Source organism: Thamnophis sirtalis, unplaced genomic scaffold (assembly GCF_051295495.1).
Source record: "Thamnophis sirtalis isolate CommonGarterSnake01/CBP01778 unplaced genomic scaffold, rThaSir2_p1.2 scaffold_10, whole genome shotgun sequence".
Lineage (NCBI taxonomy): Eukaryota > Metazoa > Chordata > Lepidosauria > Squamata > Natricidae > Thamnophis > Thamnophis sirtalis.
This window is the reverse complement of record NW_028261390.1, coordinates 10,962,404-10,977,737: the sequence shown is the minus strand read 5'-3', so window position 1 is coordinate 10,977,737 and position 15,334 is coordinate 10,962,404. Positions and strand designations below refer to the sequence as shown.

Below are 15,334 nucleotides of genomic sequence, written 5' to 3'. Positions count from 1 at the left end.
AAGGTTTGACTGTTATTCTGATGGTTATCAGAGAAAATGAGTCCTTAGTCATTTGCATCTTATTATGTTGCCATTCTTTGCAGTTTACCCAGAAGAAAAACCCAACTGGTTTTGAATCTACCAAGCCATAGCTATGGTATTTGGAGCAGGGTTAAGAAAAGGCTATCGTCCACCCCAAAAAACTTAAGATTTGACGGGTTGCTCTCTGAGCATGGTTGTTTTCTTGCAGATGTTTCATTGGCCAAACTAGGTAACGTCATCAGCGCTGTAATGAAATGTCTGCCAGAAAATGTTCTGACCCAGCCTTAGTAGAAGCAAGAAACAGACTCCTTGTCACAAACCCCGCTTCTATATTTACCTCTTGTGAATTAATTGCATTCACCCACTGAAAAGTCCAGGCAAGAATCCTGCAAAGTTCCTTGCAAGGCCGTGAGCTCCCAGCCGAAAGGCTACACATTAAGTTCTGGCAAGCAGTCTCTGTGGCATGAAACACAATGAGCAAAATCTTCAGAAATACGAACTGTTGCCTCCTATGACAATCACTCCCCTTTCCTTCTATTTATTCCCCAGCCAGGGAAGGGCCATTCAGCATCCACGTCAGAGGTGGGTTCTTGCCAGTTCGCACCAGTTCGGTAGAACCGGTTCGTCAAATCTACCGAACCGGTTAGAAGAGGTTCCACCAGTGGATCCAGAAAGCAGGCCACACCTACAGAAGAGGTTCCAAAAAATTTTGAAACCCACTACTGACACACACACACACAGACTCCCACAGAGAGAGAAAGAGAAAGAAAGAAATAAAGAAAAAAAAGAAAAAAAGAAAAAAAGAAAAAAAGAAAAAAAGAAAAAAAGAAAAAAAGAAAAAAAGAAAAAAAGAAAAAAAGAAAAAAAGAAAAAAAGAAAAAAAGAAAAAAAGAAAAAAAGAAAAAAAGAAAAAAGAAAAAGTGAGAGAGAGATGAAAGAAAAAAAGGAAAAAGGGACAGCGAGACAAAAGGAAGGAAAGAGAGAGAGAGAGAGAGAGAGAGAGAGAAAGAAAACACATGGCCAGCAAGCCACTCCCACCAGGTCACATGGCCGGCAAGCCACCCCCACAAAGGAGGCCACACCTACAGGGTAGGTTTGAAATTTTTTTGAAACCCACCACTGATCCACGTGTGCTTTGCTTCCCAAGTCAACTCCTTGTCCACTGTTGTTCACCTCTCCTAACTGCTCTGCGCATACGTGCATCTGGAACAGGCCCCAGCTGTTCTTCCTCCTCACTCATATCAGCCTCCAAAGGCAGCTGCCTCTCTGGTGGCAGGGAAATGTCTGACAGCCCTGGCTCTATCTCTGCATCCAACACCTAGCACCCATCAGAGCCTTCCCCAGGCTCTAGAACTGGTCCAAGTTCCTCGCCAACCTCCTCATCGTCCGAGTCTGCCACCAGCTCCACTGGCAGCTGGCGGGCCACAACAGAAAACAACAAAGCCCAGGAAACACCAAGGACCAATCATTTCAACCCTGAGCTACAAATATTCTCCTTTATTGGAATTTAAGCTGCCTTCCAAGGTTGCTGTTTCATAAAATGAATCTAATCACTCCATGTACATGTGCTCTGGTTATGAATAGCCTTTTTTTCCTGGAAAGATTGATCTAACACTTTCCTTTTGGCCTTTTAAGCACGTAAGAAAATGTTTTTCTTTGCTTCAATCTGCTGCTGTGTGTCTTCCAGATGTTGCTGAACATCATCCCAGCAATTATCACATCACAGCCCAGGGTGAAAGATGCTGCAGTTTAGCAACATCTGGAAAGCCATAAGATTCCCTTCTTTAAACTACCTCTTTAGAATAATTTGTTTCTCTTGGCTTTTCCCTTTTGCTCTGTAGCTGTTTTGGTCCTGGTTTTTGAAAGTGATGGTCCTGAGCCTTATTTTATGTTGACGTCCCTATGCTTTCCACTTTGACACTGGCTCAGAGGTGGCTTTCCAAAAGGTAGCTAGAAACTGAAACTGAATTTTTCTCCTGGTTGGAGCCAACATTCTCAGCCAGGAGAGGCAGCCCTCAACTTATGACCACAATTGGCATGACAAGAAACAATGGATGGAAACTAACCAAAGAGAGAAGCAACCAATATTAAGGAGAAATTTCCTAAGAGTGAGACCAATCAACCAATGGAATAGCTTGCCTTCAGATGTTGTAGGTGCTCCAACACTAGAGGCTTTCAAAATGAGTAAGGAAACTACACCCCAAAAGGACAGTACCAGGAATCACTAAAATAAGACAGAAAACTTAAAACAGCCATCCCCCCCCTTTTTTTAAAAAAAAAAGTCAAAACCACACAGCAAAAGCACCAGCTGAGAGGGAAACTAAGAGCAGCCGCTCAGACTAATTGAAAGCCTGGGCAAGCAGCCAAAAATTATGTTGTTAAGTGTGTCATTTATTAAGTGAGATTTGCCTGATTTTACAACCTTTCTTGCCATAGTTGTCAAGGGAATCACTGCAGTTTGATAAATTAGTAACCCAGTTGTTAAATGAATCGGGCTTCCCCATTGACTTTGCTTGTCAGAAGGTTGCAAAAGAGAATCACTTAACCTTGGGACACAGCCATGGTAATAAATATGAACCAATTGCCAAACATCTGAATTTTGATCACATGATCAAGGGGATGCTGCAAAAGTCTAAACTGTGAAAACAGTCATAAGTCACTTTTTTCAGTTCCATTGTAACTTTGAATGGTATATATATATGTTTTTTATTTGTGCTAACAAAGGCAACAGTAAAAATATTGGGTTTCTGTCGTGATGGACTCTTGTGACGAGCCTATTGACAGATGATGGAAGCAGTTAGTTTCCTCCCATAATTGGGGCTTACCAGGGGTGACTCACTCACTATCTATCTATCTATCTATCTATCTATCTATCTATCTATCTATCTATCTATCTATCTATCTATCTATCTTAGATAGATGATAGATGATAGATAGAGATGATAGATAGATAGATAGATAGATAGATAGATAGATAGATAGATAGATAGATAGATATTATAAATTAATGATAGATAGATGATAGATAGATAGATAGATAGATGATAGAGATAGATAGATAGATAGATAGATAGATAGATAGATAGATGATAGATAGATAGATAGATAGATAGATAGATAGATAGATAGATAGAGATAGATAGATAGATAGATAGATAGACGATAGATAGATGATAGATAGAGATGATAGATAGATAGATAGATAGATAGATAGATATTATAAATTGATGATAGATAGATGATAGATATAGATAGATAGATAGATAGATAGATAGATAGAGATAGATAGATAGATAGATAGATAGATGATAGATAAATAGACGATAGCTAGATAGACGATAGAGATAGATAGATTATAGATATAGATAGACAGAGATAGATAGATGATAGAGAGATATATAGAGAGAGATAATAGAGAAGATAGATAGATGGATGGATGGATGGATGGATGGATGGATGGATGGATGGATGGATGGATGGATGGACGGACGGTCGGTCGGTCGGACGGACAGACAGACAGACAGATGATAGAGATAGATAAATGATAGACAGATATTCATAATTGAAGATAAATATGTCTCCCACCAGAAAAAAAATATGATCTCTCCTTTTTCAAACTCTGAAAACATTGCAGCATTTAATACAAAAGAGTTTTTCAAAGCTTGAAGGGCCTAAGTGGGTGAGGCATGCTTGTGAGTAAACAAGATAAGATTATACAACGAGATTCTCAACGAGATTTTTCAAAGAAACAATAATCCAACCTAGGGAGGAAAGATAGGATCAGAATGTGGGAACTAAAACATTTTTTTAATTTAGAAAAAAAAATGATTTCTGAATATCTGTCTTCTGAATAAAAAAATACAGACACTTTACAAAGGGTTAATTTTTTCCCCTCAATTTCTACTTTTTAAGGGACAGTTTTTAAAATGGGAGGAAAAAAAATCCATCCCTGTGAACCTGCGTGTCCCTTGACTCCTGTCTCCATAGCTACAATTTTGATTAATGCAGATTTTAATTAGAATTCTCCCATATCATATTTAATTGAATCCTTAGGCTGCAGTTCAGTTCTCTATACATTCACCTGACTGTAAGCCTTGTCTTAGACATTTTTTCTTTTCTGTTTTTTTACCCAAAACTACCCTGCCAAAAGGCTTTTTTTTTTTTCATTTAGCCCACGAATAACCAAAGCTATGCGAGTTTTCCCCCAAGTCCCCGGCTCCATTTTGATTTATGTAATTTATGTAATGATCGCATTAATTTCTATTTAACAGATCCATTAGAAGTTTTAAATTATTTTAATTAAAATTCAGCTGAACTCAGGCAGTTGTTCTCCATTAACTCCTAACAGATGCCTTCAATGGACTTCTCTGCTAATGAATTTTCTATACAAATTAGATGAGATGGAAAGTATGTATTTTGCCAAAAAGAGGCCCCTGTAAAAACCTGCTTTGCCCGTAAAAGACAAGCTTTTCACACAAGGACATCTGGCAAAGTGCAGCTTAATTAAACCAGAGATGATGTACTTTTATTCGCAAGACAATTCTTCATACCAGTGGAAGATGGGCAAATACGGTTTAAGGGCCATAAAGATCAGGCTGTTTGGGCAGTGAACATCCCCTAAAATTATTGCCACAGAATGCCTGGACCTCTGAAGCTTGTGTTGTGTTTCTGAAACTGGAGGGTGAAATCTTGAGAGTCCCGGGTGAATTTGTTTTCTACGTTTCTGTGTTTTTCAAGAGACTTGAATAGACTTTTAAACTGTGTTGTGGCCCAGCAGGAGCCGTTGGAGCTGCCACCAGACTCCGACAGCGAGGGGCCCAATGAGTCAGCTCTGGAGGATGTGGAGGACCGTGGACAGGGTTCCGACTCCGAACAGGGCGCAGAGAGTCTGGTTGGCCACCAGGAGGCACCTGAGCCTTGGACCAGTGGGGAGGAGACAAGGGAGAGTGAGCCGGACGCCAGCAGTGAGTTGTTCCTGGATGCACGGCACCGAAGAGCTACTAGGCGTCAAGAACAGTTGCACAGTTACAGGAGGTAATTGTACTCAGCTGGTGGTCATTAGGCTCCTCTCCAGACTATAAAAAGACTGCTTGTGCACACGCCCCTCTTGCAGAAGTCAACGCAGGAACGAATGTCAGAGAACATTACTGTGAGCTTGGCAGGCTGGATTGCTGCCAAGCCTTATCCGTGCTGGACTGCTGCCCATGCTTGCCCGTGCCGGTTTGCTAATTAAATGCCGTAACTTATCTTTGGCTCAGAGTGTGTGTTGGTGTGGGACGAGGGGGGTCAGAACAAACTGTATGAAGGGAAGACACATAGAAATGAGCAGATTGTCAGAAGGTGTTTTTTTTTTAAGGTTGGGATGGCCAACATTATTCTTTGATTTCTCTTGAAGACTTCACATATCCTTCAGATCACAAAATGACAGCTGAAGGTCACGCATGACCCGGCAACTGTGAGTGTCTGCTGTATATTACTTCAAGGGGAAAGGAACACTGAAAAGAACATGAGGATGGGAGGTCATTTGTAGAAATGACAGCTGCTCTTGTATGGAGAAACCTCCAGGTTGTGTCGTGTTTGTGATACCCTCATAGCGTGGAAATTAAAAACGAGAAAGGAAGTTCCAACCAGGTTAACATTATGCTCATCTCACAGCTGCTCCTACAATTGTAGGAAATGAGATATATTCTTGAAAACATTCTACAATACGTTTATGTTTCTCTGTTTGGTTATGCATGTGATTTTATTAAATATATGGCACAATGTTTTCAAGAATGTATCTCATGTCAAAAGCATCAAAAGTATTTCAGACAGAACAGAGCTAAATAGCAGAGTCGGAAGGGACCTTGGAGGTCTTCTAGTCCAACCCTCTGCTCTGGCAGAAAATCCTATACCATGTCAGACAAATGGTTGTTCAGTCTCTTCTTTAAAATCCTCCACAACTTCTGGAGGTAAGTTGTTTCATGATTAATTGTTCTCACGGTCAGGAAATTTCTCCTTAGTTCTAAGTTCCTTCTCTCCTGGATTAGTTTCCACCCATTGCTTCCTGTCCTGCCCTCAGGTGCTTTGGAGAATAGTTTGACTCCCTCTTCTTTGTGGCAGTCCCTGAGATAGTGGAAGACTGCTATCATGTCTCCCCTAGTCCTTCTTTTCATTAAACTAGACATACTCAGTTCCAGCAACCATTCTTTATATTTTAGCCTCCTAATCATCTTTTTCACCCACACTTTCTGGAGGAAAGTCATTCCACTGATTAATTGCTTTAATTGCCAGGAAATTTCTTCTTAGTTCTAGGTTGGATCTCTCCTTGTTTAGTTTCCATCCACTGCATCTTGTCCTTCCTTCAGAATGCTTAGCAAGGCATTTGTATGTCTAAACCACCTTGGACTTTGCAACGGTATAAATACTATCATCAAGTGAGGTCTGGCATTCAGCTTTTCAGAATTAGAAAATGACTAGGGTCAATGAAGTTGCTTTTACTTTGTAAAAACTATTAGAGTAGCCTTCTTCTTCCGTTATATGAATTGTCGAAGGAGATTTCCATTTTAAATTGGCTTCTCTGGAACAGTATTTGCTTCTGAAAAGTCCAGGTGCCTCGAATGCCACATAATCAGCTGGCATTCAAGGAGATGGCATTTAGAATGGAACCATAAAAAACATTGGTTTCCGTGTCATTTATGGGTTTAAAAAAGGGGGAGAAGAAAGAAGAAGAACAAAATGAAGGAGCAGCTAAAGATGCTTTGGTTCACCTATAAAAATCATAAATTACCCCCCTGAAGTAATCTGACCATTTCTTTCATAATCACCATGTTTGAAAGTCATCACTTCACAAAGAATTGGACTAGGATACATACATACATACATACATACATACATACATACATACATACATACATGTATAGATACATATTTACATACATACATACATACATACATACATACATACATGTATAGATACATACATACAGGCATTTTTGCCCGGTTCAGCTTTCTTTCCCCTGTTTTTTGATGAAAATTTCTCCGTATACAATAACTTATTCCTATCTCCTGCCTATTTGAGAACCAACACCTGCATTCTAAATGTGCAAACGACTGGTTATATTTTCTGCTCAGAAATAATTTCAAGGCTGAGATCCATAGCAAATTTTTTAAATCTCAACAGAGAGAAACAAGCAGATTCTAAGAGGAAGTACAATTTTAGATTCTGCACGGCTACAGATTTTTTTATTTTATTTATTTATGTTGCAATGGTCATGAGTGTGAAAAACGGTCGTAGGTCACTTTTTCTTTGCCATTGTAACTTCGAACGGTCACTAAACCAACTATTGAGCCACAGGGGCGTAGTGGTTAGAGTGCAGTACTGCAGGCTACTTCTGCTGATCACCGGCTGCCAGCAGTTTGGCAGATCGAATCTCACCAGGCTCAAGGTTGACTCAGCCTTCCATCCTTCCAAGGTAGGTAAAATGATTGTTGGGGACAAGATGCTAACTCTGTAAATCGCTTAGAGAGGGCTGTCAAAGCACTGTGAAGCGGCATATAAGTCTAAGTGCTATTGCTATTATAAATTGAGAACTCCAGTACAAGTGGCCTCCACGTAAATATTACATCAACACCAGTGGTGGGATTCAGCCAGCTCGCACCTATTCAGGAGAACTGGTTGTTAACTTTCTAAGCAGCTCAGAGAACCGGTTGTTGGAAGAAATCTCCTTTTATTTTTTTCTACTTTACAGGGCTAATCCTGTAAGGAAGGCAGGAAGGAAACATTCTGGTGTTGTTTCTAGCCTAATCTTTATTGACCTGCTTACAGAAACTGCCTCTCCGGTTAACCCTTATTACATTGTCACAGCTAAGGCGAAGCGCCCATCGACCTGAGTGACCTTGAGTTGGCCACGCCCACCCAATCACATGACCACCAAGCCCCGCCTATCCAGCTGGTCCTTAGGTCAGAAAACCGGTTGTTAATTTATTTGAATCCCACCACTAATCAACATCCTCATCCTAACTTTAACTGTATCCCACCATACACACTTTTATTTTCCAAAAACATGGTGTTCTCTCAATAGCAGCACAATGACTGAGTTTACTTTGCGTAACAGGACGACCAAACTTGGCGATTCTGAAAGGAAGGCCCTGGCAATTCATAGAGTTCAAAAATCGCACCACGTATCAAAAGGGACTCTGAATCAAAGTGATTTCATGTTTGAGAATCACAAAGAGACCCAGAAACTAATTATCTCATTTTGAACTTCATTAGAATAACCACCACAGCTGAATAGTGGAAGAAGCCAGTAATGTATGGTTGTTGTTTTTTAAAATAAAAAGTCACATTTGAATTCCAACACTCTCTTCCGTTTTGAAAGTGTACAAATATTATTTCACCAGTTTTGCCGTCCTAGTATCACCTTCAGGGGTGAAATTCAGCAGGTTCTGACGAGTTCTGGAGAACCGGTAGTGGGAATTTTGAGTAGTTCGGGGAACCGGTAAATACCACCTCTGGCTGGTCCCAGAGTGTGTTGGGAATGGGGATTTTGCAATATCCTTCCCCCAGGAGTCTGGAGGGAATGGAGATTTTGCAGTATCCTTCCCCCAGGAGTCTGGAGGGAATGGAGATTTTGCAATATCCTTCCCCCAGGAGTCTGGAGGGAATGGAGATTTTGCAGTATCCTTCCCCCAGGAGTCTGGAGGGAATGGAGATTTTGCAATATCCTTCCCCCAGGAGTCTGGAGGGAATGGAGATTTTGCAATATCCTTCCCCCAGGAGTCTGGATGGAATGGAGATTTTGCAATATCCTTCCCCCAGGAGTCTGGATGGAGTGGAGATTTTGCAGTATCCTTCCCCCAGGAGTCTGGATGGAGTGGAGATTTTGCAGTATCCTTCCCCCAGGAGTCTGGAGGGAATGGAGATTTTGCAATATCCTTCCCCCAGGAGTCTGGAGGGAATGGAGATTTTGCAATATCCTTCCCCCAGGAGTCTGGAGGGAATGGAGATTTTGCAATATCCTTCCCCCAGGAGTCTGGAGGGAATGGAGATTTTGCAATATCCTTCCCCCAGGAGTCTGGATGGAGTGGAGATTTTGCAGTATCCTTCCCCCAGGAGTCTGGATGGAGTGGAGATTTTGCAGTATCCTTCCCCCAGGAGTCTGGAGGGAATGGAGATTTTGCAATATCCTTCCCCCAGGAGTCTGGAGGGAATGGAGATTTTGCAATATCCTTCCCCCAGGAGTCTGGAGGGAATGGAGATTTTGCAATATCCTTCCCCCAGGAGTCTGGAGGGAATGGAGATTTTGCAATATCCTTCCCCCAGGAGTCTGGAGGGAATGGAGATTTTGCAATATCCTTCCCCCAGGAGTCTGGAGGGAATGGAGATTTTGCAATATCCTTCCCCCAGGAGTCTGGATGGAGTGGAGATTTTGCAGTATCCTTCCCCCAGGAGTCTGGAGGGAATGGAGATTTTGCAATATCCTTCCCCCAGGAGTCTGGAGGGAATGGAGATTTTGCAATATCCTTCCCCCAGGAGTCTGGAGGGAATGGAGATTTTGCAGTATCCTTCCCCCAGGAGTCTGGAGGGAATGGAGATTTTGCAATATCCTTCCCCCAGGAGTCTGGAGGGAATGGAGATTTTGCAATATCCTTCCCCCAGGAGTCTGGAGGGAATGGAGATTTTGCAATATCCTTCCCCCAGGAGTCTGGATGGAATGGAGATTTTGCAATATCCTTCCCCCAGGAGTCTGGATGGAGTGGAGATTTTGCAGTATCCTTCCCCTGCCACGCCCACCAAGCCACGCCCACAGAACCAGTAGTAAAAAAAATGAATTTTACCACTGTTCTCCTTCCATAAACATGCCAAAGCACACAAATACACTGCTCTTATTTTATAAAATCCCCAGACTTTTCTCTGACCCTGATTCCATAACAAAGTGCATTGTATGACAGGAGACTATAAGGAACAGAAGACACAGCAGGTTCTCCCTTATGACCCCACATAACTTTCAGACTAAGTCGCATATCAAGTTGGAAGCCCATAACTGTGTTGGCAACTGGAGAGAATCTGTTAGAAATAATAATAAAAAAAAACTTGTAAAAGTTGGAAGAAGTCTTCGTTGGACTTCTGCCTTCCCTAAATCAATGACACCAAGACAGGGGTGTCAAACTCAATTTCATTGAGGGTTGTGCTTAAGTTCAGGGGGGTTGGGGTGGCCATGCCTGGGGTAACTTCAGCTTCAGTCATCTCAGGGGGACCTGTGGTGGCCAAATGCTAAGGCAGGACTTCCCTCAGATCCTCCCTCCCTCTCATTATAGTCCCTTCCTTCCCTTCCTCTTCATTCTCCTTTCTTCTTCCTTCCCTCTTTCCTTCCTTGCTCTCTTCCCATCTTCCCTTCTTTTTTTGTCTTTCCTCTATCCCTTTCTTCTTTCCAGTCTCTTCTTGGATGCTCAAATGCAAAAGGGGAAACATTTCTCCTTTTGGTTTGCTTTTAATTTGTTTTGCTAGCCCCCTGCTAGCAAAAACGGGGCTGGTGTGTGGCCTCCCTGGGCCCCGTTTTCAGCCGCGATGGCCTCCTGCAGCCCTCTACCAGTGAAAACGGCAGTCCCGAGTTCCATTTTTGCTGGTAGAGGCATCACGGGCTGTTCTTTGGTGGTTTCCAGGCCAGCCCCCCCACCCCTTAGGCCAGATCTAAGCAACCCATGAGCCTGATCTGGCCCGTGGGCCTTGAGTTTGACACCCCTGCACCAAGAGTTGCTGCAGCATATTCCATATCAACCAACTGCCAGCGGCTCTGTTGTCCGAAAGAGATTGAAATAGAAGTCCTCATGTCTACAGATCCAAGGTTAAAAGAAAACCCCTAACTTACACACACCCCAAGTTCTCCGCCTTCCTTTGCATGCACTCCCTTTGCACTTACCAAAGGTTTGGCTTCATCTTCATCTTTGAAATAATATAGCATCTCCCCTTTGAGTACGAACCAGCGAGTATGCCAAGTCTTCACGAAACCTCCTTGCTTCCTCAGCCACCCACACTTAATGGCAACATGCCGTGCTGGGCTCAGCAGGGAGCTTTCTGCAGAACCGTTGTGTTCCTCCATAATGAAGTCAGCAGCCTCTCCTGGTTGGAGAAGAAGAAGAAAAAGAAAGTGTGGGAAAGGAGTGGCGTTAGTTCAATTTGCAAAGTGTAGCCCCGTCCCTTTTGATTGAAAAGCAAACAACGCCCGAACTATTAGAAAGAAACAGTAGATCCAAATGTAATGAATTCAAACACCAGAGATAAGCAGAAAAACAATACTACAGAAAAACACAGCAACCCAGTGGCAGGATTCAATTTTTTTACTAGCAATAGCAATAGCAGTTAGACTTATATACCGCTTCATAGGGCTTTCAGCCCTCTCTAAGCGGTTTACAGAGTCAGCATATCACCCCCACAGTCTGCGTCCTCATTTCACCCACCTCGGAAGGATGGAAGGGCTGAGTCAACCTTGAGCCGGTGAGATTAGAACCGCTGAACTGCAGATAACAGTCAGCTGAAGTGGCCTGCAATACTGCACCCTAACCACTGCGCCACCTCGGCTACCGGTTCTGTGGGCGTGGCTTGGTGGGCATGGCTTGGTGGGTTTTGCCTGGTGGGCATGGCTGGGGAAGGATACAGAGGTGAGTTGCTCTTGGTTTTACTACCGGTTCGCTTCGCTGTGCATGCACGCGCAGTTCAATATAAATTGTTCTTCATGCATGCGCAGAACTATTTACAGTGAACTGCGCCTGCACGCGTACTACTAAACAATATGCCGGCAACAGCAGCGGTAACCAGGGAACTGGTTCAGGGGTGTGGCCAGCCAGGGTCACTTCCGGTTCTGCGACCCAGGCCAAAATACCCCTACTGGTTCGGCCTAACAGGGCTGAACTGGGAGCAACCCACCTCTGGAAGGATACTGCTAAATCCCCATTCCCTCCCCACTTCTGCGGGAAGGATACGGTAAAATTTCTGTTTCCACCCCACTCCAGGGAAAGGATACTGCAAAATCCCCATTCCCTCCCCACCCCACCAACCTGCTTTCCAGCTCCATTCCCCTGTGCAGGGCAACAAAAGAAGACCTAGCTGATCAGCTGGGACTCGGGAGGCAGTGAATAGATTGAGTGTGGGGCCTGCCAGAGGTGGTATTTGCTAATTCTCTGAACTACTCAAAATGTCCACTACCGGTTCTCCAGAACCTGTCAAAACTGGCTGAATACCACCTCTGCAGCAACTATACGAGCTCTCTGGAAGAGTAAGAAAGGTAGGGGGATTTTATCAGTGGTGGATTCCTACCTGTTCAGACCGGTTCCGCTGAACCAGTAGTGGTTTGGCGGCCTGGGTCGCTGGAACTGGCAGCGACCCAGATCTGCCATGCCCCCGAACTGGTTATTCAGGTGGCGCCATAGGCGCCATCTTGTTTCTCGATTCTGCGCATGCACAGAACAATTTCTGAATGAGCGAACCGGCAGCAGTGCCTGGCGGAACCCACCCCTGGGTTCTATGCAGTGGTGGGATTCAGCCAGTTCGCATTTATTCGGGAGAACCGGTTGTTAACTTTCTAAGCAGTTCAGAGAACCGGTTGTTTTTTCTCACATTACAGGGCTAATCCTATAAGGAAGGCAGGAAGGAAACATTCTGGTATTGTTTCTAGCCTAATCTTTATTGCCCTGATTACAGAAACTGCCTCTCCGGTTAACCCTTATTACATTGTAACAGCTAAGGCGAAGCACCCATCGATGTGAGTGATGTTGAGTTGGCCACGTCCACATGGTCACATGACCACTGAGCCACACCTACCCAGCTGGTCTTTAGGGCAGAGAACCGGTTGTTAAATTATTTGAATCCCACCACTGGTTCTATGCCAGACAATTTCAAGCAATGGAACCTGAAACACAGCTTTGGAAGAAGATTTCAGAATACAAACTGGAAAGCAATCATCATCTATTTGAGTTAGGCTTGACCTCTAGATATTTTTAAACAGGGTTAGCATTCAGATGCAGGCGATGACATTGTTTAGTACAACTGCAAAAATACAGGTTATTCCCATTGCGGGGAAATGGGTAGTCCATCAGATGTTGGATTTAACTCCTTATCAGTATGATGGGTATTGAAAGTTGATATCCAAGAACTATGGAGAATTGAGAGCTTCATATACAGTAATTTTCATTCAGATTCTCATTCTTATAACAGGATGGATGGAGATCAGCTCTTATTCTTATAATGCCCATGGAATAGAGAATCTGTGATTTATCACCTTCCAGCAATACCATCCAGCAGGGCCGAGGGACAGAAAAACAAGAGGTTGTAGTTCATTAATGAATGAATGGAGAATAACAGGTTTCTTGTCCCTGTTGAATCAAGTCCGTTTGTGAAAAAGACAAAAAGAAGAGATGACCCACATCACTTATGATCACAGTAACTCATTGTAGATGCTTCCTGTCTCGTATAAAGGCTATCTTTTCTTTCTGCAAATCCTAATTATTTTTGGTTTGTGAATGAAAGGGCTTAAATACATATCAAGTTATTACTTCTCACTTAAAAAAAAAATGCAGCAGTGATACTTCAGGGCTTGCCCATCAAGGGGAAATTATATCACCATGGAAAGAAATCTATTTAATGAATGTTATTGGCCTTGGGGAAAAGTCCACGGGCAGGATCAAAATAATGTTTCCAAACCACCAAAGACTTTGATGATTAGAACAATGTAGACTCAGTTTCTGTCACAGTTATAGCAAAGTTTAAATCCAGACTCATTTGTCACATCAGCTTTTGAAAATCAAAGCTTACTCTGTCTTTCCAAGTATTACTTCTCAGTAGACACTGTAGAACAAGACTACGCTCACAAAATTTTTGTTTGGGCTTGAAAACGAAGCCAACGCTCAAATTACTGACACTGCCTGTCTCTTGGATCAGACCATAATGTGATATTCTTTTTTTGAACCTCCAATGTCAGGCCTGCAATTATATTCCTTGTAGAATTTTGGCCTGCCACACTTTCTCTTATTTCATTATGCTGTTTCTTTAAGTATAGTTGATGGGAGGGGGGAATAGACAGGAGTAGGATTGTGGAATGTGTTATTGTCATTCTTTTCTAGAAGACCAAGGTCATCTTTTGTCTCCGCACTTTTACACCTGACCGGAAGCAGCTGGGTTGAGATTCCAGCGTGGAAGAAGATTGGACCATGTGATGGATTGTGTGTGTGGGGACAAGATCATTATTATTATTATTTATTATTATTTATTTGTCTTGTATGCCGCCCACTCCCGGAGGACTCCGGGCGGCTCACAAAAGACAAGGGAAAGGGGGAAACGAGACAAGGACAGCATATCATGACACATCATGAACTTTTAACTGAGTGGGATTCTGATGTAATTTCCAGAATTGGAATTAACACAGGTGTGCTAAAATGTCTGCTTTATTAAATTGGAACTTTAAGGATCATTTTGCCTTGGACTCTGATTTAATTCTACATGATACTTGGAACGCTGACATCCAAATTGGAAGCTACACAAAAGCCGTATAAAGGCAGTTCATATACACGCCTGACATGCCTTTTTAATATGTATTCCAAAGCACGTCATAAATAGGGTAAAAGAAAGTCTCTTCTATTGTAACGCTACTAAACACAACACAATTAAATTTATAAAACTGAAACTCATTTGAAAACAGAGAAGAAATCAAGACAGGGGTTTTATTTTCAATTGGCAGTACTGAGAAGGAATTCAGCTATATCAAAAAGAAAAACCCACTTCTATTCCATGCTGCTCAAGATAATAGGAAGAAAAAGAGGAAGAACATTAAAAAGACCCCAAAGTATACAGCGTTTTTAAATTTTATTTTAAAGAAGGCAGAAAACTCTGGCAATCAGGTTAATCTTGATTAATGTAAACAAAACACCATGTGAATCATAATTCCAAAGGAAATCTCTAGGAATCTTCCTCACTTAAATTTTAATATTAAAAATATATATATTTATGTAATATATAATATTAAACATTCAATATTTGTGTTTAAAACAGCACTCTAAAATATCACTTGATGCCACTGGAAGTGAATTGTGCCATTCTCCCAATTTCTCCAGCATTCCATTTGTTTTGAGAATTACATTGCCGGTGAAAATGGTGGGATTGTTGGACAGGTGGCCTCACAAAACTTTTGTCATGATGGTGGTGGCCAGTCAGAAAACACCAATTAACATGCCGGTAAATAGCTGAGAGGCCTTCCTCGTGGCTTCTTACATCCTTCAGGAGGCCTGTGCTCCCCAATTTATCTTATCTTTTTTTTTTCTCTAAGCAGTGGAAACCTTTCTG

General features: G+C 42.4%; 1 protein-coding gene across 3 annotated transcripts in view; it reads right to left on the bottom strand.

The window, feature by feature from the left end:
* ARHGAP24 (Rho GTPase activating protein 24) overlaps positions 1-15,334 on the bottom strand; it is a 447,041-nt gene that overhangs the window by 330,095 nt on the left and 101,612 nt on the right. For all 3 annotated transcript variants that reach the window (XM_087724059.1, XM_087724058.1, XM_087724057.1), the window contains exon 2: positions 10,923-11,122. In XM_087724059.1, the coding sequence (XP_087580185.1) occupies positions 10,923-11,102 (180 nt within the window). In that variant the 5' untranslated portion in view covers positions 11,103-11,122. The remainder of the gene's footprint in view (positions 1-10,922; positions 11,123-15,334) is intronic.